At 35.8% G+C, this 23,683-nt stretch overlaps 1 protein-coding gene across 1 annotated transcript in view; it reads right to left on the minus strand.

Moving 5' to 3' along the window:
- Positions 1-7,394: 7,394 nt before the first annotated feature.
- The window catches only part of TMEM47 (transmembrane protein 47), a 31,796-nt gene continuing 15,507 nt past the window's right edge, over positions 7,395-23,683 (minus strand). Inside the window, exons 2-3 of the mRNA XM_066356494.1 lie at positions 20,942-21,082; positions 7,395-10,772 (exon numbers count right to left, since the gene is read on the minus strand). Coding sequence (XP_066212591.1) covers positions 10,594-10,772; positions 20,942-21,082 — 320 coding nt within the window. The 3' untranslated portion in view covers positions 7,395-10,593. The remainder of the gene's footprint in view (positions 10,773-20,941; positions 21,083-23,683) is intronic.

Consider the following 23,683-nt stretch of genomic DNA (forward strand, 5'->3'; position numbering starts at 1 on the left):
TTTTGAATTAAATTCTCTGCTTGAGATTTCCTGGGCCACACTGGAAGTGTAAATTCAGATCTCAAACCTGCATGAGTACTGACTAGTTGTTCAAATTCTCCACTCAGTGCCAAGGTTGAGGCATTAAGTTTCCCTTGCTGTGCCTTCCTCTGTGGCTATTCTTTTGAGACACTTAGTTTTATACTGAAGCTATACTTTGGTGACCTACTTTTATTTTCAGAGGACTCCTTTAGACCACCCCTCCACAGCTTGGTTGTGTTTTTCCTTATTTATTGATACACAAAATCTGATAGTCTGTGTTGTGTTAGATTATACAAAATACAGGTCATAGATAACACTTGCTCTTTAAAAAACAAAAACAAAAAAGCACACAAATATTTAGCTTACAACTGAACAGTAAAACTGAGACTGTATCTTACATGTATCATTTTGTTTGACTATGTATTAATTTTGGTCAAAATCTTGCTACATACCCTATATTGTTAGTAAAAGCATTGGGTAGCAATAAAATTAGTGACTTTACTTTGAGAACTGTAAGTCATTCCACTATACAAGGCAGAATTATTGTTTCTACGAGCCATATTGCAAAGGTCAATATCTGGGTACTGAAGAAAAGAGAGCTTCTTGGTAGGTCTTCATTATGAACATATTTTGGCCTTGCCACGATTAGATACTATGGAACACTGCTTGGGAGGGGATTGGGAATCCTATCAACAATGCTTGCTCCAACAGATTCAATTTATGGCCTTAGCAGGTAATAAAAGAAGCCTCTGGACCATGTAAGGGAATGCCCGGGCATAGCTAGGTGCATTGGCCATTTTATGTATTAATGTTGATTGCAAATAAATCATTTTTCTGATCTGCTGTGGAAGGAAAGAAGATATTTCTGTCAGGAAGTGAATGGAGGATTACTGATTTGCTGACCTTTCCTGACTGTGATAAAAGATGACTTCTTTCCTTTCAGCAATACTTCAAAAATGAAAATTGCTCTTTTAAACGTATGCTGTGAGAATGAAGTAGGGAGCCAGCCCGCTATTATTCCTTAAATAGATGGTGGCAGCGGGCACCCCTGGGGAAAGGGAGAAATTCTCATTAGGGTTATTTTTCTGAGAGCTGTCAGTATGCATGTGTTTGCACTTAAAGGCTGGAGAAAGGGGGAAGCAAGTCCTGACTGGATGTATTTTTAAGACTCTATTCTTATTCCTGTTGCATTTAAATATAGTGTATAAAGTACAACACTCCTAAATGCCTTGTGCTGTTTGTTATGTGGATTCTTATGTCATTTTCCTGTTGAAGAAGTAAGGAATGCAGAATTATTTTTTCTTGCCTTGTGAGTTCCAAATAAGAACAAAAAACACCAAGGCATGCATTTTTCCTTGACCCAGGAAAGGTGACAGTTGCCTGGTATTCCAGAAAACTAATGGCTTTTTCTACTCAGGCCGCAGGAAAAGAGAATGTGCTAATGATTGGGCTTTTTGTTAAATGTGTTCAAGGATATTTTGGAAGGCCTGTGAAATTTACAAATGAGAATAAGGTGATGTAGAGTATTAGTGATATCAAATACTGACACAGCAAAAGTGGTCCAGAAGAAGTCTCGCTATATCCCTGAATTTTCTATCAATGAAAGCTCAAGGGACCCTTCATTCAGTAGTGCCAGTTGTCAGAACCACTCTTTTGTTTCATGTTCTGTGGGTTTGTGGCTTCTCTGCACAATTTGAAAATATTGTTCAAAAAAATGCAGGGATCACGTCATATATCAGTAGATGCTTCTGGTGATGAATCAGTTTTTCTTCAAGGCTCGAAGCTATCTGCTGTCATGCAGAATCACAGAAATATAATAGTCAAAGCTGAAATTCACATCAATCAATAGAACTTTATTTTGAAATTTAATAGGATTAAACCTGTGGAAGACTCAGACCCTGGATGAAGGCTGTGGAGATGACATATAATTTGAATGTATAATACTTTGCACTAAGAACTTAAAAATAATCTTCCTAGCATGTCATGTAAACACTTAAATATTTTTGGTCTTTTACCAAATACAATTAACGAGTTGGCTCCAACATGTGTCATTCTACTTGAGCTTGATTCACCTGAGCCCGAAGCAGCACTAGAGTGAAGGCAATAGAAACCTTGATTGATCACATTGTGGTGCGAGGTATTACTCTGAACTCAAGAGAAGCCATAAGTGCAAAGAAATAGGCAACGTCAGCAGGACTAACATTCTGAGAGAATATATGCAAATAGTGTTCTTTACAGAATTGTGCAGCACAACAGCTCTTATGGGCTAATGTAATTTGCTAATGCATTCTAGATGTAAGATAGGGGCTAAATAAGTTACCATGGGTGACTTCAGAGATTTCAAGGCAGCTTTCATTCCATTGGATATTTATTGATCTTTCCCCCTTAGCATGACTTCGATTATAGAAAAAATAAACACACAGAAGGAAGAATCTTTACAAATATTTTCACTTAGTTACATTATGCTGCGAATGAGATAACTGGGAGCAATTTCTGTCAACGGAATAGATCAGTGGTAGTCAACCTGGTCCCTACCGCCCACTAGTGGGCATTCCAGCTTTCATGGTGGGCGGTAGTGGAGCAACCAAAGTATAAATAAAAAGATAGATTTAACTATAGTAAGTTGTTTTATAAGACTTATTCTGCCAAACTTGGTGAAAATCTGACATAAAGTACTTGGTAAGTAATTATTATTATATGCTTTAACTTGCTGTAACTCTGCTTTATAAATTTTATAAAGTAAAATTACTTCCCTACTTAATAAATCACTATTACTGTGGAACCAGTGGGCGGTTAGAAAATTTTACTAACAGAGATACAAAAGTGGGCGGTAGGTACATAAAGGTTGACTACCCCTGGAATAGAGTGTTGGATACCCTGGGGTGAGATAAGAAGTACATCAAGAAATCTTCATGTACTTCTTAAATCTTTTTTTTTTTTTAGATTCTACACAACTTGAATATCGAACCCTTCAACAAAGGGTGCTTTGTCTAACAAAAGGTTCTGTTGCTTCTAACTAAAACTGGATAATCAGAAAGGGAAATGATTAGGACACACGAATGTTTTATAGAACACAAGGCAGCTTGACCTAACTAGGATCTGGGACCACCCACTTTTCTACCCTCTGGGTCTTACACAGTCCCTTTTTTCTGCTTTTCTCTGAATATCTACGTATTTCATTCCTTTATTCTCTGCAGTTTTTCTTTGTATCCCTGCACACACACCCAAATCCCATAGTTTATGTATTGCATTACTAGCTACATGCCGAGACCAATTCCAAATTAATGGGCAAGAGAAACAGAGGGAACTTGCCTAAGGCAGTAACCATCAATGCTGTAATCACCTCTGACCAGGGGTGCAGGGTCATGTGGTGAAATAATATGGCTGTCTTGCAAGTTCTCTATTGTTCTCAGAAAAATCACTACGGGTTGAGCAGACTCCAAAGCTAATCAATTACATCAATCTGTCAGGTTTCTACCCTCATACCTGCACAGTTTTATGCCACAGTTATGACTAAATGGTAAGCCTTGAAAGATCCAACTGCTTAATCTCTTTTTCCTGTATTTTCCTACAATCCTTCTGACTTAATTGTATTTCCATCAATTGTAAATGATTCTAAAAATGCTGCTGTTGCAATGTAGATAATACGCAAACCATTCTAAGTATATAAATGCATGGAACTTGTTTATATGTATACTAAGAAATCAAAACCAGCATTTTAGGAAAACAACATATTACATGGGTTTCCCCCATTGAAATAGTGTAATAGTCAGATATGACTAACTGAATCCAAACCGTTTCTGGTTTGAATGGGCACAAAAAGTCTTAACTGTTGCCTCAACTTTTACAGCATTTCTGATTCAAAGATGTCTCGCCATCACCAGCAGCAGGAGAAGGCTAGTGTGTTTAGGATACTTGAACTTCCTAAAACTCAAATGTTTGGCTAAATATGTACTTATGTTTATTGACTCTCTGATACTGTTTGAAAAAAATTTTATTCATGTCTGAAAAAATGAGACAATCACTCAAAGAATTCCATATCTTGAAAGTTGGCTGGAAAGATATGCGCTAAGTATTGAGGTTTGCAAAGAAATATTCTGGGAATGGAGATTTCCCAAAATTCTGCTTCATTAAGAACATTTAAAAATATCAAAGGTTCAGAAAATATAACTGGAAATTTTATATGAAATAAGAATTTCTGTATTATGTCAAATTTATACTTAATATCTTCTAACAGTGAAGAGAACTTGTAGCTTGGAGTTGAATGAAAAACATACTTTTCATGCTCATAAGTTTAAATGTTTTATTACAATTTCTCATTTTGCTTCCTTCAGACGCGCCACTACTCAAATAATTAACATAATCATAATAGCTAGATAATGCTTAGGAAGAATCACCCACAAGTTAAAAATTGGAAAACTTGTTCTTGATGTCAGTTGTCACATTACTACTGAGCAGTGATACGGCCACAAAGGGGGACTTATTTGCCAAAGCTGCTTTGAGACAGAACTTTGCCTGAGACAGGTCGCCTAGTGTGGTAGCATTATCTGTCTTTTCAATCAATACATAGAAAAGCAGTGTTTCTCTTCCGTTTGACCCTTAATAATGTAAGTCCTCATTCATAATTTTAAATGTATTCTGTCCAGGTGTAAAGCAATTTATTTGAACTCTTCTTTGTGAACTAATTTCATTTAAAAAATTTAAATAGCCTGTGCATGCCCTTTCCCGGTTTACCTATCAATGCTGCTTCTCTCTCCAACAGAGCTCCCACCCAAATAAAAATATTTGTACCGGCAACTGTAACCCAGTGATTGTAAATCTGTGAATTTCTTTTGGGGGTCAGTGCACACATGGAAAAAGTAGCAAAATAGAATAAAGGGGCCAAAGCTTTGGAGCCAGAAAAATATTAAATAGATTGACATTCATTTCTTATTTTATCATTATGATAAGCTAAAAGCAACCAAATAGAGTGTTTATTACCATTGTCACATAATGTAATGTTTTAAGTTTAACTCCATTCCTGTCTCTCTTCAGCAGTGTAAAAAATGCCTTAGGGTCATCCAGACACATCCTTCAGGTCAAAATTAATGTGTGTATATATAAAAAAATGTTTAGATACTATATTTTCATTAATCCTTGTCACAGGCATAAATTGAAGTATTCAAGATTTTTGCTGGTTTGATGACATGATTTTCCAGTAATCATTCCAAGCTTCTTTTATAATCATTATTCCTATGAAGTCATTCAACTTGGAAGTAATTGCTTGCCAAAACTGAGTTTCTCTGGTGAACCACTCAACACAGCTTTAGTTTTACAAAGAACACCATTCTTTGTGTGCTGTTACTCTTGGCTTAGAAACACCACATATTATCCTCCCCACTTGAACAGTTCAGCTCCTGTTCTTTTAGTTATACTTTGGAACCATTAGACTTACTTCTGGAATATAAATGTGAGTCACCTAACTGGTGACTCTTTGAAAACAAATTTTTCATGTATAGATGCATGAACCCTCTGCTCATGACAACATTTAGTAGTTGTTAAAAATTTGAGGACTTCCCAGTCTGCAAACCTGCCTTACACAGAAAAACCAACGAACCAACTAAATACTCTTGGCATTTTATTACATGGAAATTTGTTAGTCTGGTTTTAACTTTGACAGTAAGTAGCTATGATACCATGTCCTAATTCTTGAATAGAAGTTAGTACTAAGCACTTAATTCTAATCTTTATTTGCTCTTTTAAAATCTTAGCTCATTAAGGTCGCACTTCTGAAAAGCTATTAACAGGTTAGAACACGAAAATGGTAAATTAGAAATCCAGGCATTCAGTAGACTTATTCTACAGAATACAAAATAATTTCACTATCAAGATATTTTCTAACTAGAATGACCTAGAAACCATCAAAATGGAGCACTGTGTTGACATATTGTGGGCCTAACTTAACAAAACAAACTGCTAACAGGCTACATCGCCATTATGACAAAGCAAATTGAAAAGACTTTCCTGTTTCATGTACACAATGAAATCTCTAAAGGCAAAGGATTTTCCCTTGTCAAATCCTAGTGATGTCTCCTCGTCTCCATATTCAGAGAAACTGGGTCATGGATAATTACCAGGCAGGACGTGTTTGTAAAGGTGTTCTGCTCCTAATTTTGCATAAAAATGAAAGTACTTTATGCTGAAAATACATGAAATGATGCTACACCATCAAATTAGAATAAGGCTATCAAAAAGGAAAATTTCCAAAATGATGGAAAATTTAGGATATATAACTGTTAAATATACTTTTGAAAGTTTGATATTAATATGTGCTAGGCTTGTAGATGATCCACAATATTTTTAGCAGGAAAATATACTGTGGACCTCTCAAAATTTGAGGGTTTATGAGACATGAAAGGATATCTTCATGACAAAAACCATATTTTATAAACTGATTTAACAACAAAAAAGTTGCTCAATCACATACAGTCTTTAAGAAATTTTTCTGACAATCATACAAGTGAATTTTATTATCCAAATTACATTCCCTTCCAGGTATACTCACCATTTTCTATACAGAAAAAAATAATGAAAAATTTTTTACTTTAAATTTATGAATTTCTTTATATATACATGTACACAGGTGCATGTTTAGAGAGCCTAATTAATAGAAATAATGTAGGAGAGCCTGCTTTAACATACCTTGTAAACACTAAAAACTAAACAAAAAACTTTTCACTACTGTTTTTCTTTTTTTTAGGTGAAAGGAAGGTAGATAGTGAGGCAGACTCCCACATGCACCACCACCAGGATCCACCTGGCAACCCCATCTTGGGCCGATGCTTGTGTATCAAGCTATTTTTAGTGCCTGGGGTGTCTGATGTGCTCCAATGGAGCTAGCTATCATCAGGGCTCAGAGCCACACTTGAATCAACTGAGCCACTGGCTGTGGAAGTGAAGAGGGAGAGAAAGGGGAGAGGGATAAACAGATGGTTGCTTCTCCTGTATGCCTTGACCAGGAATTGAACCCAGGATGTTCATGGGTGGGTGAACACTCGATCCACTGAACCACTGGCCAGGACCACTACTGCTGTTTCTAATTGTGTAATTAGAGAGTAGGAAAATGATAGCCCACACTGTATCTCCTTCCCTTTAAAATAGAAAGTTTAAAAAGTCATTTTCTTTCTGTTACTGTTCATATAACTCAGCTGCAAAGGATAGACTCTTGAGAATCAGAAATAAGATGTAGTTTTAAAGAAATTTGATACCAAATGAGTTTGTCATAGTAAGCTGTTTTAAAAATAATATATAAAGGACAAAATGAACTGAAGACATATAATTTAGAAACCTATAAAAGGCTCTACACAGTACAGAAGACACAGAGTCAAACCAAGTCAGTGAAACCACTTTTATTTGTTTATTTTTTTTCCACATAGATAACTTCATGTCAGCTACAAAAATCATGAAATAAAGAACTGATCCTGAAACTGCAAACTCAAAACCACTGGAGTGATACACAGGTTTTCCCCCAGAGGACTGTTAGAAAACAGAATCGGAATACCATGAATTCATATTTAAGTAGTACATATGTCATATATTTTAAAATAATAAATATAGAACAGCAGTAGAGGAACTAATAGCATAAACAGCATGAAGTATATTTTATTTTTAAGACAGATGAAATTTCTAGGCACAGTTTTAGGCATTAAAGAGGACACAGAGGCATAGGTTAGTGTGCGCTGCTCTGTACAAAAATACAGTCTGAATAAATTACACTGCTAGCCATACGATTAGACGTCACTTACCAGTCAGTTCATTGCATGTTTAATCATATACAGGTACATGCTAATCCATATATACCATTTATATTTCAAACACATAGGTCTCTCTATATTTGTCTTTAAAATTTACATGTTGAACTTACAAAAAGCTTAATAGTTGTGCAAGAAATCCAAACAACTAGCCCTGCTGAGTACTTTTTACTATACGTGTGCGTGTATACATCTAAGATAAACAATGGGTTTATAGTTAATAGTTTTGCTTATAAGAAAATATCAAACAAACCTTAAGCTGCAAAGACATAATGTTAACGTAGGTGAAAATTTCACTTGCGTTTATTCTGACAGACAAAACAGTATTTCAGATAAACAACTCAGGTTGTACTAAGCTTGTTAGTAATGAAACACTTCCAAACATTAGCGGTGGTAGCAATATAGCATAGGGCTCTTCACTGGGGAGGGGGAAAAGTTATATAAGAAATTTATTTTTTCAGTAAATTGCAAATATTTGTTCCTTAGCCAAAAACATATTCTGTCACTTTCTAGCTTGTCATGTTGACAGAAAATGAAAACTTGATAAGACTCGAGATGTGATATTAGACTAACGGCACACTGCATCCTCTACTGGGACTAAGAAAAGTGCCTCATTGATGTTAGCACTGAAGAACTGTTCTTTCATTATTCGGGCATAAAGAGATTCTCTCACAATAGAGTGTTTAGTAGCCGAAATCCCTTTCCAACAAATATAGTATTTCTCACGCTGCTCTGAAAATATGCAATTAACCGCAAAACCGTCTGGCCCAGATTTTACTATGTATATTTCTCAAGAAAACTATTTTAAAAGATTCTATAGTACTAACATCATTCTGAAAAATGTCCATTCATAGTTTCTTATGATTCTACATAGAAACATACACTTTCATAAATGTTTCTCTCTAGGATGCATTTAATCACTCTTGTCTGTCATTGCTAAAATAAGAGTAAGCCTGGTACTTCATATTTACTTTGTGATTCTATAGAAAAGTCACAAGATAAGAAGTTTTTTTTTTTAAGCATTTGAATAATAAAATAGGTTTTTCTTTTTCTGTTGTTTTGGCAACAGTTCTTAAGAAAAGCTGAAAGCAGAACTCTGCTTTGGGAGGTAAAACAAATTATTAAATACTATTGATGTGGTCCTGCTCTTAACAGATTTTTCAATACAAGAGAACATAGGTATGTTTTCAATGATTTTTACGCAGTGCTTCTTTCTATAGGAGGGCCAAAACCAGGACATACTGTTTTAGTGTATTTGTTAACAAAAATAATTATTTATAACTTTTATATTAGAACTGTATATTTGATATAAAAATATGTTTATAATTAAACTATCCAAATTTGTATATTAAACAGGATTAACAAGTTTGCAGTGTGAGATTAGTTGCAAACTTATTCCCTAACATTGATATTCCCTTCCATTTGAACAGTTAACAAATGATTCCCTTAACGTAAACCCATCAAAACTGTGTGCACAAATCCGTCAGCCCATTAGAGTTAATGTCAGAGGACCAGGTGAAAACCAGATGAATTCCACTCCTCTACTGAGACATTTCAACATTTATATAAATCTATCACTATTCTTTTATTTTTTAATAAAGACATTTAAAATACTTGAAAAAAAAGGAGCCTTCTATTTTAAACAAAATGATCATCCTAATTGCTACTCTCTTTTGAACTACAGTGCTTACAGGAAAATCATTATTTTCAGATTAACACCATTTTAATTTTTCTTTTTATACAATTCTATTAAAACTTTCCAGTGAAACAGTAGAGAACATAGAGCAAAAGCTTTAATATGTACTTTTGTACGGTAAATAAGTATGCATACCGATCTAAGCCTCTTAACAACGTGTACAAGGTTGGGGTTCAAATCACTTCACTAGAGCAAATATTAACTTTATGTGTAATAGGCAAATGCAAGTGTAGGGCTAGGAAACAACTTATTACCACTTACACTAATGGTCCACCTTCTATAAAAATATTTAAGCTTGTTACATATGCACAATTATTGGCTGTGATGTTTGGTAAATGCTTTAACGGGTACTTAGGACAAAAGCAACTCATGCATATTTCTTCCTAGTTGCCCCAGGGAAAGCAGAGACTCCCAATTTTCCTCATTCTAGATATGGCTGAGGCACAATTTCTAACCACATAATGAAAAACACATGTCTCCCAAGTCTTGACTCCCTTCCCGGGGAAATGCTGATTGCCAAAGCATAACCTCCCATTAAAAAGAGGACTCCTGAAGATGGAAGATGTACCATTAACCACTTATATTCAGAACTCCCCTTAGATGCTGATGGGCAGTTTGCTATTCTGAACTCACTCAAGCAAAAAACCAATGGCAATGTAATCACTGGGTAGGAAAAGCAGGTGATAAGGACTCTAACAGTGGAGTCTTTGTTGGTACAAAGGAACTTCTAAATGTTGCTTATGCCAGCTGCTCCCCTGCAGGCAATAGGAGATTCAGGCATTTCTCATTTCAACTAGTTTCTCACAATGGCTGCTGTCATATAGACCCTTCCCTTGTCAAGAAAAATGACATGAACATATTGGAAGTTTGCAGCATTTGCCTATGTCTATAATCAGCTCTCTTAATTTGTGCAGTCCCTAAAATGGATGTAAAAGCTGGTTATGATGTTGACAGCCAAAGGGCAAAAGATATTAAATCAACTTAGCGAACTGCCTGACACTCCACAAGTGTTTTAGAAAACAGTGAGTTAGAAAAGATGCAGACGTAATCCTTGTTGGATATTTCCCCCCCAGATGAGACTTGGTTCTAGTAGTAGTCTTCGTAGTTCTTAGGGTTCAGGCAATAAAGGATGGCACCCCCAAACGAGAATATAGTTGCACCCCATGCCAGGCCATAACCCCAATTGAACTCATGGTAAATTTTCAAGCTCACAGTTTCAATGAACTTGATTGGGTAAAGGACCAGGCTGCAAACCTGCAAAACAACTGAAAGAAAAGGAAATCAAAATTAGACAAGTGTATTTACAGGCAATAAAACAACATAAATACATGTAGGTATGAGAATTATTTTTTAACCAAATAAACATAAACGCCCAAACATTTGAAGCAGTGCTTATTCTAGCGGTATATAATTAAAAATATTAACAATTTTTCTTTAACATTATTTTTTACAATACAGTAAAAATTACTCTGTTAATAACTGGTAAATCACTATAACAGTTTTTGACAAAATGTCTGCAATACAGTAATTTATACGGGCATACAAAGTAGTAATTCTCACTTTACAAACAAAAGTAGGTTTACAGTTGTAAAAATAAGTAATACAATAATTAATAAATAATACAAGAATAGGCTCTGACTGGTTGGCTCAGTGGTAGAGCAACAGCCCGACATGTGGATGTCCCAGGTTTGATTCCCAGTCAGGGTACATAGGAGAAGCAACCATCTGCTTCTCCATCCTTCCCTTTCCCCCTTCTCTCTCTCTTCCCCTCCAGCAGGTATGGCTCAATGGATTCAAGCATGCTGGCCTGGGGCACTGAGGATGGTTCCATAGAGACTCATGTCAGGTGCTAAAAGTAGCTCAGTTGTGAGCATGGCCTAAGATGGGCAGAGCATCCGCCCCAGACTGGGGTTGCTGGGTGGATCCTGGTCTGGGTGCATGTGGGAGTCTGTCTATCTCCTCTCCTCTCATTGGAAAAAAATAAAAAAATAAAAAAATAATAATACAAGAATAAACTGTGTTTCATGCACTCACAACTATAAATCTACTTTTTCCCACCCTGTATTAATTATCACTATTATGGCAATTAGTGCTACTTAAGCTAAACTGTTCCACTATAGAAAACCTGTAAATACCTCCCTAGGAATAGTGATCCTAACTATCAGCTAAAACTCTCATTATTTATTTATATCCTTGAGGAACTGGGGACTTTGAATTCATTTGTACTAGTGAAACCATCAATTTGTGATGCAACATGTGCTTTTGTTGTTGCTTCTTAATATCATCTACCTCAGCCCAATATTCCAGCAAGTCTTATTTTGGTGTCTTTGCTCATATGACAATGATTAAAAACTATTTTCATTATTTTCCTCTCATCTAGTCCCTAGCTCTCATCTTTAAAAAGAGGTTCAAAAGTCATCTGTCAAGAAGCCACACCCAATGATATGCTTTCTATTACATATAGCAGATGACATTTATATATTTAATCCTTATTCACTCTAAAAAGAATTAAGCTGTGAAGGCAAGGGAGATATTGGTACTGAATAACATAAGCTAATAATGGCTACTGCAATAGAGCACAAAATTTAGCTCTTAGTTCTTAGTTAAATCCTCGTTCTCGGCCAGGGCTAAAGGGGAAATGTGTAATGAGTCATACATAATAAAATAAAACAAACCAATTAATCAGGAAGGAGGGCTTTAAAAATATCTAAAGTGATATTTATTTTGTGGCTATTTTTATATGAGACATGGGATTACACAAGAGAGGATGTGTTCCATTCAAAATCATAACTTCCTATTGAGTCAACGATTATATCATTTTCATTTTATAAATCAATTTAACTAGAATTTATCAGATACATCTGCCTCATTCTCTACTATATGAAACAGACCGTCTTCCCCTTGAGAAATCTGGGATACAGTACTATGTGGCAGGGACTGGCAAACTACTAAATCTGGTCTGCTGTTTGTTTTTGAAAAAGTTTTATTGCAACACAGCTAGCTTCATTCATTTATGTACTATCTGTACACAATGGCAGAGTAGCTGCAACAAAACCATGTGTCCCACAAAGTCATAAATATTTACTATCTCGCCCTTTGTTAAAAAAACGTTTGCCAAGCCCTGATATATAAAGTAAATTTTTGGTTAAAATGATTATTATCTAACTCATCTTAAAAATACTCTAAATACAACAAAAATCTGAAACACTAAGGGGTAGGAGATAAGAATAAACTTTGATGAAATAAAAAAGATAGTTTATTACATTTTTTTTAAAGAGCAACAGGATGGATAGCATACTTAATTAAACTGGAATTGTATACCTCAGAAATCTATTCTCATCTGTTCTTATAACTGTAAAAGGTCATCATTACCAATATGATGAATGTTCCTAGAAAGTCTGTACAGCAGTCATCTATGTCTGGCACAGAACTGATAAAATACAGAAAATGCATAAGGCATGATTCCTCAAAATAATTACTTTTGATGCAGCTTTAGGTAAGGGTCAAGTGACCTTGTTGGTTCCAATATAAGCTTTATTATTATTATTATTACTATTCATTGAGAGGAGGAAAGGCAGAGACAAACTCCTGCAAGTGCCCTGACCAGGATCTACCCGGCAAGCCCACTGGGGGGTGGGATGTTCTGTATATCTGGGGCATTGCTCCATTGCTCAGCAATTGAGTTCTTCTTAGTGCCTGAGGTGGAGGCCATGGAGCCATCCTCAGTGCCCAGAGCCAACTCACTCCAATTGAGCCATGGCTACAGGAGAGGAGGCAGGGAAGGAGAGAATGAGAGAGAGAGAGAGAGAGAGAGAGAGAGAGAAAGAGAGAGAGAGAAGTGAGAGAGAGAAAGAAGTGAGAGAGAGAAAATAGAGGGGAAATGGTGGAAAAGCAGATGGGTGCTTCTTCTGTATGCCCTGACTAGGAATCAAACCTGAGACATCCACATGCCAGGCCGATGCTCTACCACTGAGCCAACTGGCCAGGGCTGATATAAGAATTCTAAACATTTTTGGCATGAAGGCCAGCACTACTACATTACTATTGAGAGTGAATGAATAAACAGGTCCATAAAAAAGGAGAATCTCTTGGCATCCACAATAGAAATCACAACTTGTTTGTAGTTTAAAAAAATCTCAGTGTTGTTAAGGACAACTGACAGCATATTATATAATCCACACTATTTCCAGCCAGTAAGAGCTAAATGTGTATCAATTTAAAAAAAATCAGCTGGCTCTGTGCCTTTGTGAAAGGGTGGTTTCATGTTTTAAATGTCTTAAAACTAACAAGAAGTTAATCACTATCAACTAGGAGCTACAGGGGGAAAAAATTCCAAAGTTAAAAAAGGCATTTCTCCTTAAGGTTTCTGTACTCTAGTCATTAGTCAAATCATGACTGATCCTGGCAGGATAGGACTGAAATATGAATGTGAACTAGGAATGGTAATCCATTTACTCATTCAACAAATTCATTTAATAAATATTTGAATGTTTCTAAAGTGCTACACTTTAACTCATTGGTAACAAAAGAGCTATCCCCAAGTGTAGGCAGTCCATTGTAATCAAATACAGCATATGCCAAGTATTGCTAAGGGACATAAAAATATAAGAAAGCTGTCAATATAGCGGGGAGTGAGCAATCTTGGGTGAGTGTACAGGCAGCACAAAACTCCTGGCACAGGCACGCTGGGTGAAGTGGGACATCAGCACATCAGTAAGGATGCTGTCTGTGGTTGCAGTACAGGGAGCAAGAAAGGCAGTGGCATGAGGTGATGGAAAAGACAGCCGGGGCCCATGCAGGGATGGACCTGTGAACCACGCATGGTCAGGGGTCTAGACTTTATTCTACGTGTGATGGGCAGCTACTAGAGGAGTTTCGGCAGAGAAGTAATAATTGATCTGAAATATATTCTAAAAGAATTAGACTACTTCTTTGGTGAACCAGTCAGTCCCTGGTGTGAGGTTTTAGCTAGACTGCTTTTAATATTCATTTTGGTGTGTTTTATTTAGCAACTATTTGGCCTCCATGGTATAATACAATAACTTAATTTCCCTCTAGTGGAAAAGTGGAAATATAACTCCATTAGGCTCCACTGGCATACTCTCCTGAGCAGCTTTCTTAGAGATAAAACTTTATTGTGTTGTAGCCAGATAAAAATTACCCTAAAATGCTTTATGTCCGTGAATTATTTTACTCTTTCTTTGGAATCACTGAGAGAAATGCATGTAATAGCAAAATTGAGAAAAATATATAATCTTGCACTTGCAAATATTTTTCTCCATTTAATAAAATGCATATATGCAAGTGAAAATGCCTCGTTTTTCATAATGTTGCAAAGGAAACAAACAAATGAACCCAAAGGGTTTAGAATTCCAGAAAATACCACCATATTTTACTTTATCACCAGTCAATGCAACATAATAGGCACTGGCTCTGATAATGTCTATGTGCTACCCCAGAGGCAACAAAGGTAAAGTTTTGAAGCATTTTCGAAGTTGAAGGGAATTTGAGGTTCATTTTAATCCTCTCTCCACTTTTTAAAGAGGCAACAAAACTACTGACCATGATATTGTGTAGATAAAAGGAAGAGAAGAACTTAGAGGTACTAATTCTTGTGCTATTCCTGCTTTTCTTTCTTTCTTTTTTTAAGTGACGAGAGAGAGAGAGAGAGAGAGAGAGAGAGAGAGAGAGAGAAGAGGAGAGACACATACTCCCACAAGTGCCCCAACCAGAATCCACCCAGCAGACTCCCTACAGGTGATGCTCTACCTATCTAGTGCCGTTGCTTGGCAACTGGGCTATTTTTAGCACCTGAGGCGGAGGCTCCATGAGAAATCCTCAGTGCCCTGGGCCAACATGTTTGAACCAATTGAGCCATAGTTGTAGGAGTGGAAAAGAGATAGAGATAGAGAGATAGAGAGAGAAAGAGAGAGAGAGAGAGGAGTGGAAGGGATAGAGAAGCAGATGGTTGCTTCTCCTGTGTGCTCTGACCAGGAATGGAACCCAGGACATCCACATGCCGGGCTAGCGGTCCATAACTGAGCCAACCAGCTAGGGCTACTACTTTTCTTTAAGGGGATATTTTTCAATGCTTTCAACAATGAAATACTTAATATATTCCAGTTTCTGCCTCTGGGGAAACAAAAGGGACAAGTGACAAGACCAGATATTTATTTCAGAATTATACTTTACCTGTTTGTGTGCAAGACAGGCTACACAGGGAAGAGACTAGGGAAGGACAGGCCCCTATGAGGTTAGTCAACGAATGGATACCTGTGCACAGTAATGACTACGGTGATGTCAGCAGGAAAGAAAAATCAGAGAATGTCAAGAAAAGACTACAAAAGACAAAAACGGAGTAACTGGATTCTAAGAGAGGAAAAGGGAGGAGTCACATAGTCATTTTAAGTCAGATGGTACCATAGAAAAACAAAACAAAGTAGGGAAAGTTCAAATTTGGGGACTGAGATTATCCACTTCATGAACATTAATGCACTCAACAAAGACAGTAATGGATGTGTAGGGAAAGAAGCTACAGACTTAGAGAATACTCAAAAGACGGGATGGTTCCGCGTTAGTAGCCCATCCCTAAATACTGCATGTACATAAAGATACTGCATGTACATAAAGATACTGCATGTACATAAAGAAAACAGTATTTTGGAGAATAAAAACATTCCCCCATGATGGAGTAACATGACGTTATCAATGTCTTTTCTATTTAAAACTTCATCTATAACTTCTAAAAGTCGTCATTTATATGAAATTAATTATTGGCAGTGATACTGTCGATTGTTCTGGCCAAAGGGTAGTTTGCTATTGCAAAAGATTTGTGAATAAAAGAACTCCTTTTTTAGTTTTAAAATTAAGCTGAGCACTAATTTTTCTGTCAAAATCTAGACTCATAATACCTCCAGTCATCTCTCTATGTTACAGGATAGTGAGAAGGGCTACAAAACGCAAGCCTCTAAAAAGAGAGAGCTGAGAGATATAAAACAGTTGCAAGACCCTGAAAGAAAATCGTCATTTCACATCAAGTCATTTACAGGCAGCTTTTTGCAGATCTAAGAAAAGAAACATCCCTCATAATACAATTAGTGGAAAGTCTATTATTTAAAATCAGAATTATGAAAGACTGGGATTTTTTTTTTTTTTTGCAACTTGTATTAAAGGCCTCGGGGGGAAAAAAATAATCCTAAATCCCAGTGGGGTATAAAAGAGATCTGCAAAGCCAGACAATAAAAGGCCCAGAGAGAGGAAATCTCTGTCATTTTACCAAGTCTTAAGTGAGAATTAGATGCCAGTTATCAGAATCTTATCACTTATGATCTACCATTGTCAGTCACACAATAAGAAATATGCTGTTGTCAACTCTACTGGAAATGTGCACAGCTTTCATGATGTGCTACGAACGGTTCAATCATGCTGCACTGATCAGTCTGTGGTCTTTGTGACAGCTCAAGTCGCTGACCTCCTTCAGGTGTTGCTCCCAAGAGACGGACTAACCGGAGTTACAAGAGCTCCAACTGTAGCACACACAGCTGGCAGCTGAACTCAAAGTTCAAGGCCAATTCAGCTCTTATTTCTTTATCTAAATGTATGTGTACCCAAGTAAAGGTGACTCATGAATCCTCACTTGGGTTTTTAAGTCAGATAAGTGCTCTGAATTGAAACCCTGGCAAATGACTTAACCTTTCTGAACCTATTTCTTCACTGATAACATAGGAAGAAGAAATGCCTAATCTTAAGACCTATAATATCAGAGATAGAGTATGCTAAGTGTCCAGCAGTGTGACATTTGGTAGGTGCTGAGTTAATTATTGTTATCAGCATCATAGATAACGGCTAATTATGAAGTCTAGACTTCCAGGACCAGTGACTGAGAGAGATGTGGAACATGGGACAATGTTTTAGATGGACTGTAGTGATAACTAGCTAGCTCTTAGCTCTCCTAGCAACTATTCAAGCAGGTAACAAAGCCCACCCTAAATTATGGATCTCAAAGAAAAACAAAAGATAAAAAAAAAGCCCTTTAAAATCTGTTTGGCTAGCTTTATAAGACTTAATCATCAGCTTTAAGAAATAACCTTAGAGTTTCTCATCTAAGACCACGTATAGTTGCATACTATATGTGTTTGTGTGTAAGACAGAATACACAGGGAAGAGACTGGAGAAGAATAGGCCCATATGAGGTCAGTCAATGAATAGAGATACCTGTGTGCAGTGATGACTATGGTGATGTCGGTAGGGAAGAAAGACCAGGGAATATAAAGACAAGACTACAAAAGAAAAACTGAATAAATATATGCCCAACATATATTTGTTAAGTGAATGAAAATATAAAGAACTGAAAAAATAAGTTTTATAACTACTGCTTTTTGAGCTATGTTGGTCTTAGCTTTGTGGTCACATGAAATATGCTGCTTCATAAATTGCAAAGAGAGATATGGTTTTAAAAAATAGGATTATAGTTAGCTAGCTATTTACATGCCTTTTCTCCCTATTGGATTATAAGCCACAGACCTTAGTCATCTTTCCATCATTTATTCAACCATGTATTGAATGCCTCAGAGTATCAGCACAGCACATGGTACTGAATTAATGAAGTAAATATACAGTCCTCTGCAGAGATGCGTCCAAGTAGTGGTGCTATTATGCTTTGATTTTATGTGCTGCATGTCTCAGCAGAGAAAAGATAAATTTTTTTTTGTTGGGAAAGGTGTCATTCTCCAGGTGTGTAAACACCATGATAAGACTTGATATTATTTTGAGCAGAAAACATTTTGAGCAAAGGGGAGAAACGCAGACCATTTTCAAGCAGACCGAAATGTATAAAAAAGAGAAAATGGTCTCAAATATGTATTTACAAAGAACCACTACACTGAGTTACAAGTGAGACAAGTTGTATGTTTACCAAGAGGCAAGCAAAATAAACCACCATGATTTTAGCTAGCATCATTTCAAGTAGGCAGATTTCCCAACTTTGTTTATCTTAGGCCCAAATCAATAATGGATTATTATGTGTACTGAATATCTTTCTTAGAAATCAGTTACCGGCAACTCCTTAATGGCTTTTGCAGATGGAAGAGAAAAACCTTTTCGTGACGTCTTTCAAATAACCAGCAGGTTTTACTTTGCTTATATGCAAAGTGAACACTAAACTAATTAATGGTTATTAAAGGAAAAAAAAGCTTCCATACACATGGTGTCAAAAGAGAATGAATTAAATGAAATCTCAGCACATGTACATTTTTGAAATGTAGTAGTTTAATGCTCACTTTAGGTCTCAGTGGGGAGAATAACACGACATGAATATTGCGGTAGGGATTTCTTTCATTATCTGATAATTTACTAATGTTTGTGGTAGGTAGAGCTCAATCAAAATCTTTATTTTGGCCAAATCTATTACCTTTAACTTATTTTCTTTTACTCTATGTTTTCTGTTGCAACCAGTGCTTATTTTCTCATTTTCATAAACTTTGCTATATTTGGAAAAACATGCAGAACATTTTTAGAAAAAAAAAGGAAAATGTCCAAAATTACTTTTCTATGCATGTTCATAATAGATGCTATAAGCAACAACGTTCAAGATAATTTTTAAAATTGATTTGGGGGGAGAGAGAAACATCAATTTATTCTTCCACTTACTAATGCATTTATTGGAGGATTGTTGTATGTGCCATGCCTGACTGGAGATTGAACTTACAGCCTTGGCGTATTGGGATGACATTCTAACTGAGCTACCCAGCCAGGGCAACCATTTCTTAATGTATCTTGCATATGCCATTACGTGGTAAGCTCAAGGCTTAAATATAATAGTAATGAAGCAGCATGATAATATTAGATATTTATAAAAGACTGTGTATAATATCTCTACACCATCCTAAAATCAGAAATATCTGAATATTCTAAAAATTATTCTACATATTACTCCAGTTTTAAAGAACTGTATATCATTTCAGAACAATTTATCAAGAAATTCTATTACAACTGATTAATCCCTTTGTTAATAAATCCTAGCTGCAAAGAAAAATTTATAGTACAATTAAAATATCTAAGTTGTTTCATTTAAAAAAAATAGAGAAAGAGCCACAGTAAATCCATGAATCAAGAAATAAACTAGAGAATGGTGATGATGGAATCTTTAGGAGAATCTTCATAGTGTACTATATCATTCACAATAGAAACCTTTTATTACACAAAATCAACAAAATGTTGAGACTATGGTCACCACCTAAGATTTCAAAATATGTATTTTTTTTTTTTTTTTTTTTTGGTAATGGTGATTTTTACTTTATTAGAATTCCAGAACAGGCATCCAATAAACAACTGAATAAAAGAGTGAGGGAATCAATAGTGATGAACCACTAGATCCACCAGTATAACAAATATGTGATCTCCAGCATGTCACTGAAAATGTTTGAATTGGATGTACTTCCAAATTCCTTCAGCCCTTCGGACCTTCATTTTTATGACACCGACATTCTGATCAATTTTCATTAGTACAAGATGAACACGAACAGCAGGGGGCAGCAGAACACTTCTGATTTTATATTTTTGGCTCAAATTACCCTTCAAATCCCGAGAAATTTCATCTATTCCCCTCTTTAAACAGCTTTAAAAAAATCCATTTAACAGTCTAGATGGTTCTGTCAGTGTCTTTATTATTGACAGTCACAGGGGCTTATTTTGCAGTCTTCAAATCAGATATGAGTGACAGGGTAAATTGAAGACACTGCAAGAATATTTCAGTTTGAGTCAAAAAGAACAATATATTCAAGGCTATTCTTATAAATGAAAACTGAAGCACACAAAATAATGTACTGGCCTTTTTAGTCTTATAAGCCCCCCTTTTAAATAGCTCTGACTTTTAGCAAAACCTCTTTTTTACCTTAGTTGATATGTTAATCAAAGAATGCTTCATCAAATGATGGTTGTTAAATTAATGAGTATGCCATTGTCTTCATATAATTCAATTGTCTGATGCTTCAAGTGACACATTAGGATTTTACAGTATAACCATGTTTCTGTCCAAATAGATTTATACCTTTAAGGGCACACATATTGGAATTTTCTTTCAGTTTCATGTCAGAAACAATAATGTTGCCTTAGGATCACCAAAGGTGCAGTAAAAGAAGGGGGAAAAACTGTATGCAGAGGAAAAACTACTGGTAAATACATCTGTTGTAATTCCTAAGGCAACAGTCCTGTCAAAAATTATTATTTATTTACTTTTTAGAAGTTTAGAAATCGCCACTGCTCTGTGAAATGCTTAATGCACTAAAAACTGATAATATGATAAACCTTCAGCCAATTTACCCTAAAATACAATAAATGCCTCTCAATTTGTATGGAGCACAGCAACTACACTGGCTGTAAAGCAGAAAGGTTTGTGCAAGTTTAATACCAGTTTGAGAGTAATGAATATATCTACCTGCGGCAAAGAGCATGACAGCAACAGGTCTGTAGAAGCGCCTTCGAGATCCCACGCAGATGGAAATCAAACCCACCAGGAACGCAATGAGAATGATGGCAGCGCCGCCCAACAGCAAAGCCAGAGTAGCAATCTGCCAATCTAGAAAGAAAAGAGAAAGACATTGCTTTTAAGCGGTAAGTAAGTCCTCAAGGAATCAGGAGAACTATGCTCAGCAGCCTTCACCTTGCTGAGACTGAATGGCTGTGAATTTATTGCATACTAAGCATCTTTTGGGATTTGAAATGTTTTTCAACAAAAATTACTATAAATGTCTTTATTCAGAAAAGTTTCTTAGGTTAAACCTAGCAGTTTTTCGACCGGGGATGTGCCACGCTTTTCTTCCAAAGACACTATTTTAAGCATTCATGCTAAAATTGGTGCCCTTGCCATGACCTATTTTTATTGTTATTATTTAATTTTCTATTGAGCTATATAAAGTTCACAAATCTTAAGTACAGAAAATAGAGAACCTAATGAATTTTAATATACAGTACAGTATACAGCCAAGTAACTACCATTCAGATTAAGATACAGAATATTCCCATTACCCAGAAGGTTCCCTTGTGCCTCTCCTCAATCATCACCTCCTCACAGAACACAGGCTACTGATGGATAGCTATCACACAGTCATTCTTTCTGTTCTTAAAACTGTATATAAATTGTTTGAACCACGTCGTGTCTGGTTATTATGCATCTAAAATTTATCCATGTTGTTGTTTGTGGCAGCAGTATATATTTTTTTAATTGTCCTTTTCTTTGGAAACCTTTCTTCCCTGCACCACCCTCTCCCCAGAACAAAACAAAAGCAAAAACAAAAAACCCCCGCCAAGATCTTATTTGCCTTTCTTCCCTCTTCCCCCTTCACTAAAACAATCTCCCAGCAAATTAGCATCAGAAGGACTTGTTGTTTTTGTTTTTCCACCCCTCTTTCATTTCTTTCTAACCTTACTATTGTATTTACCACCACAGGGATGGTTTGTGAAATTTAGTATTCCCTGGGAGCCAAAATGAACTCTAAACGGCTGATCAGCCCCTTTCTTTCATTCACGCACGGAGAAAGTACGCATATACTGACCACTTAGTATGTGCAGCCTGTATACACGGATACTTTAAAACAGTTTCCTTTGCCTGAGTGAAATATAAACCTCATTGAAATGTGTTTGTCATTTCTTATAAAATAAAGATGTAGAAGCAGTATGACAGGAAACTGGCCCATTTTCCATTCTATAAGAAGAGCAAAATGTTCTCTAAGAACAAGCAAAGTGACTATATGAAAGCACTATCCAGCTTATTAGGAAGCATCACAGAAAATGATTATGGGGAGAACATTCTTCAGCGGGGGCTGTTTGGAAGTCCCCGGCTGACTCTTCTAGCTCTCACTTTAATGTACGTGCTGGAAATGAAAATAGACTTTAATCCAAGATTAAATTGCAATGTAGTCTACCCAAAGTCAAGAACTCATGATATTTGGATGCTGCACACTGAAATTATTTCTCTAGAAACCTTCCAAAGTACACTCTTTGCTGCTGGAGGAGAAGAGTGGAGGAGTCAACAATACCCTTTATTTTCTTTTAATTTATACTTGTATATCCCTGCCTCAAGGGTCCCCTTGTATATTCTCTACTAATAAATTCTGGATATGTAACTGGCTCTGAACTAGAATTGCACTACATTCAGGAAACAAACAAACAAAAACAAGGGGAAAACAGAACAAATCCATACTTCTTAAAAAAATAAAGATGAATCAGAAGAAAGTGAAGAACATTTTTTTTTTATCCCTTCTATTTGTAACAAAGCCACATAACTTCAAACCAAAGTGTTTTTGTGGCTTTCAACTAGAGTTTAAAAGGATACCCATACTATGGTTTTTTATTCCATAACAGCATGTAGCTTTGAATTAAATAAACCAAAAGAATAGCCTTTACGTTTAGAAGTCGTTAAATTTCTGTGAAGAAGTTTATACATAGCACAGTTATACTGCACTTTAACATAACAGGAATCCTTCTGAAAACTTGTAAGTTGAAGTTTCCGAATAATACATTAAATTTTCATTACAAAGTGTTTGGAGTACAAAAGAAATGATAAAATCCATCTATCCATCCATCCATCCATGCATCCATACAGTTCCTGGAGACTTTAAGAGAGGCCCCCATGCTCAATACTTACTAGTTGTACTATTATTTTTATAAAATGATTATTCCTTCCAGCAACTTCCTATAAATTATTTTAAAGAAGTAAGAATTTTAAGGTATCTAATATATTTAAATCAGGATACAACTAAATATTTACTAATTCAAAAACTATCTTAAAAGTACAATAGAATGGTTTTTTCCGATAAGCTCTTTCACATAGCATAATATGCATATAATGCTATAAATGTGCCTACTTCCACTTTCAACCCAAAATAAACTAAAAATTAATTTTGATTTCTTTCTCTAAATATCCTCAAAGAGTAGCTAAAATATATATATTTATTTGCATTTTTGTAAAGATAGACTAAGAACAAAAACTGGCAAACTTTCCTTATAAAGGACCAAATAAATATTTTTGACTTTGTGGCTTATGCTCTCTGTTGCAGCTATGCCATAGCATGGAGTATGAATACAACCATATACAATACATAAGTGAATGAGCATGGTAGTGTCCCAATAAAACTTTATATACAAAAATAGGTGGTAGACTGGTTTTGGACCTTTCAGG

The sequence above is a fragment of the Saccopteryx leptura genome, chromosome X (genome assembly GCF_036850995.1).
Source record: "Saccopteryx leptura isolate mSacLep1 chromosome X, mSacLep1_pri_phased_curated, whole genome shotgun sequence".
Classification (NCBI taxonomy): Eukaryota; Metazoa; Chordata; class Mammalia; order Chiroptera; family Emballonuridae; genus Saccopteryx; species Saccopteryx leptura.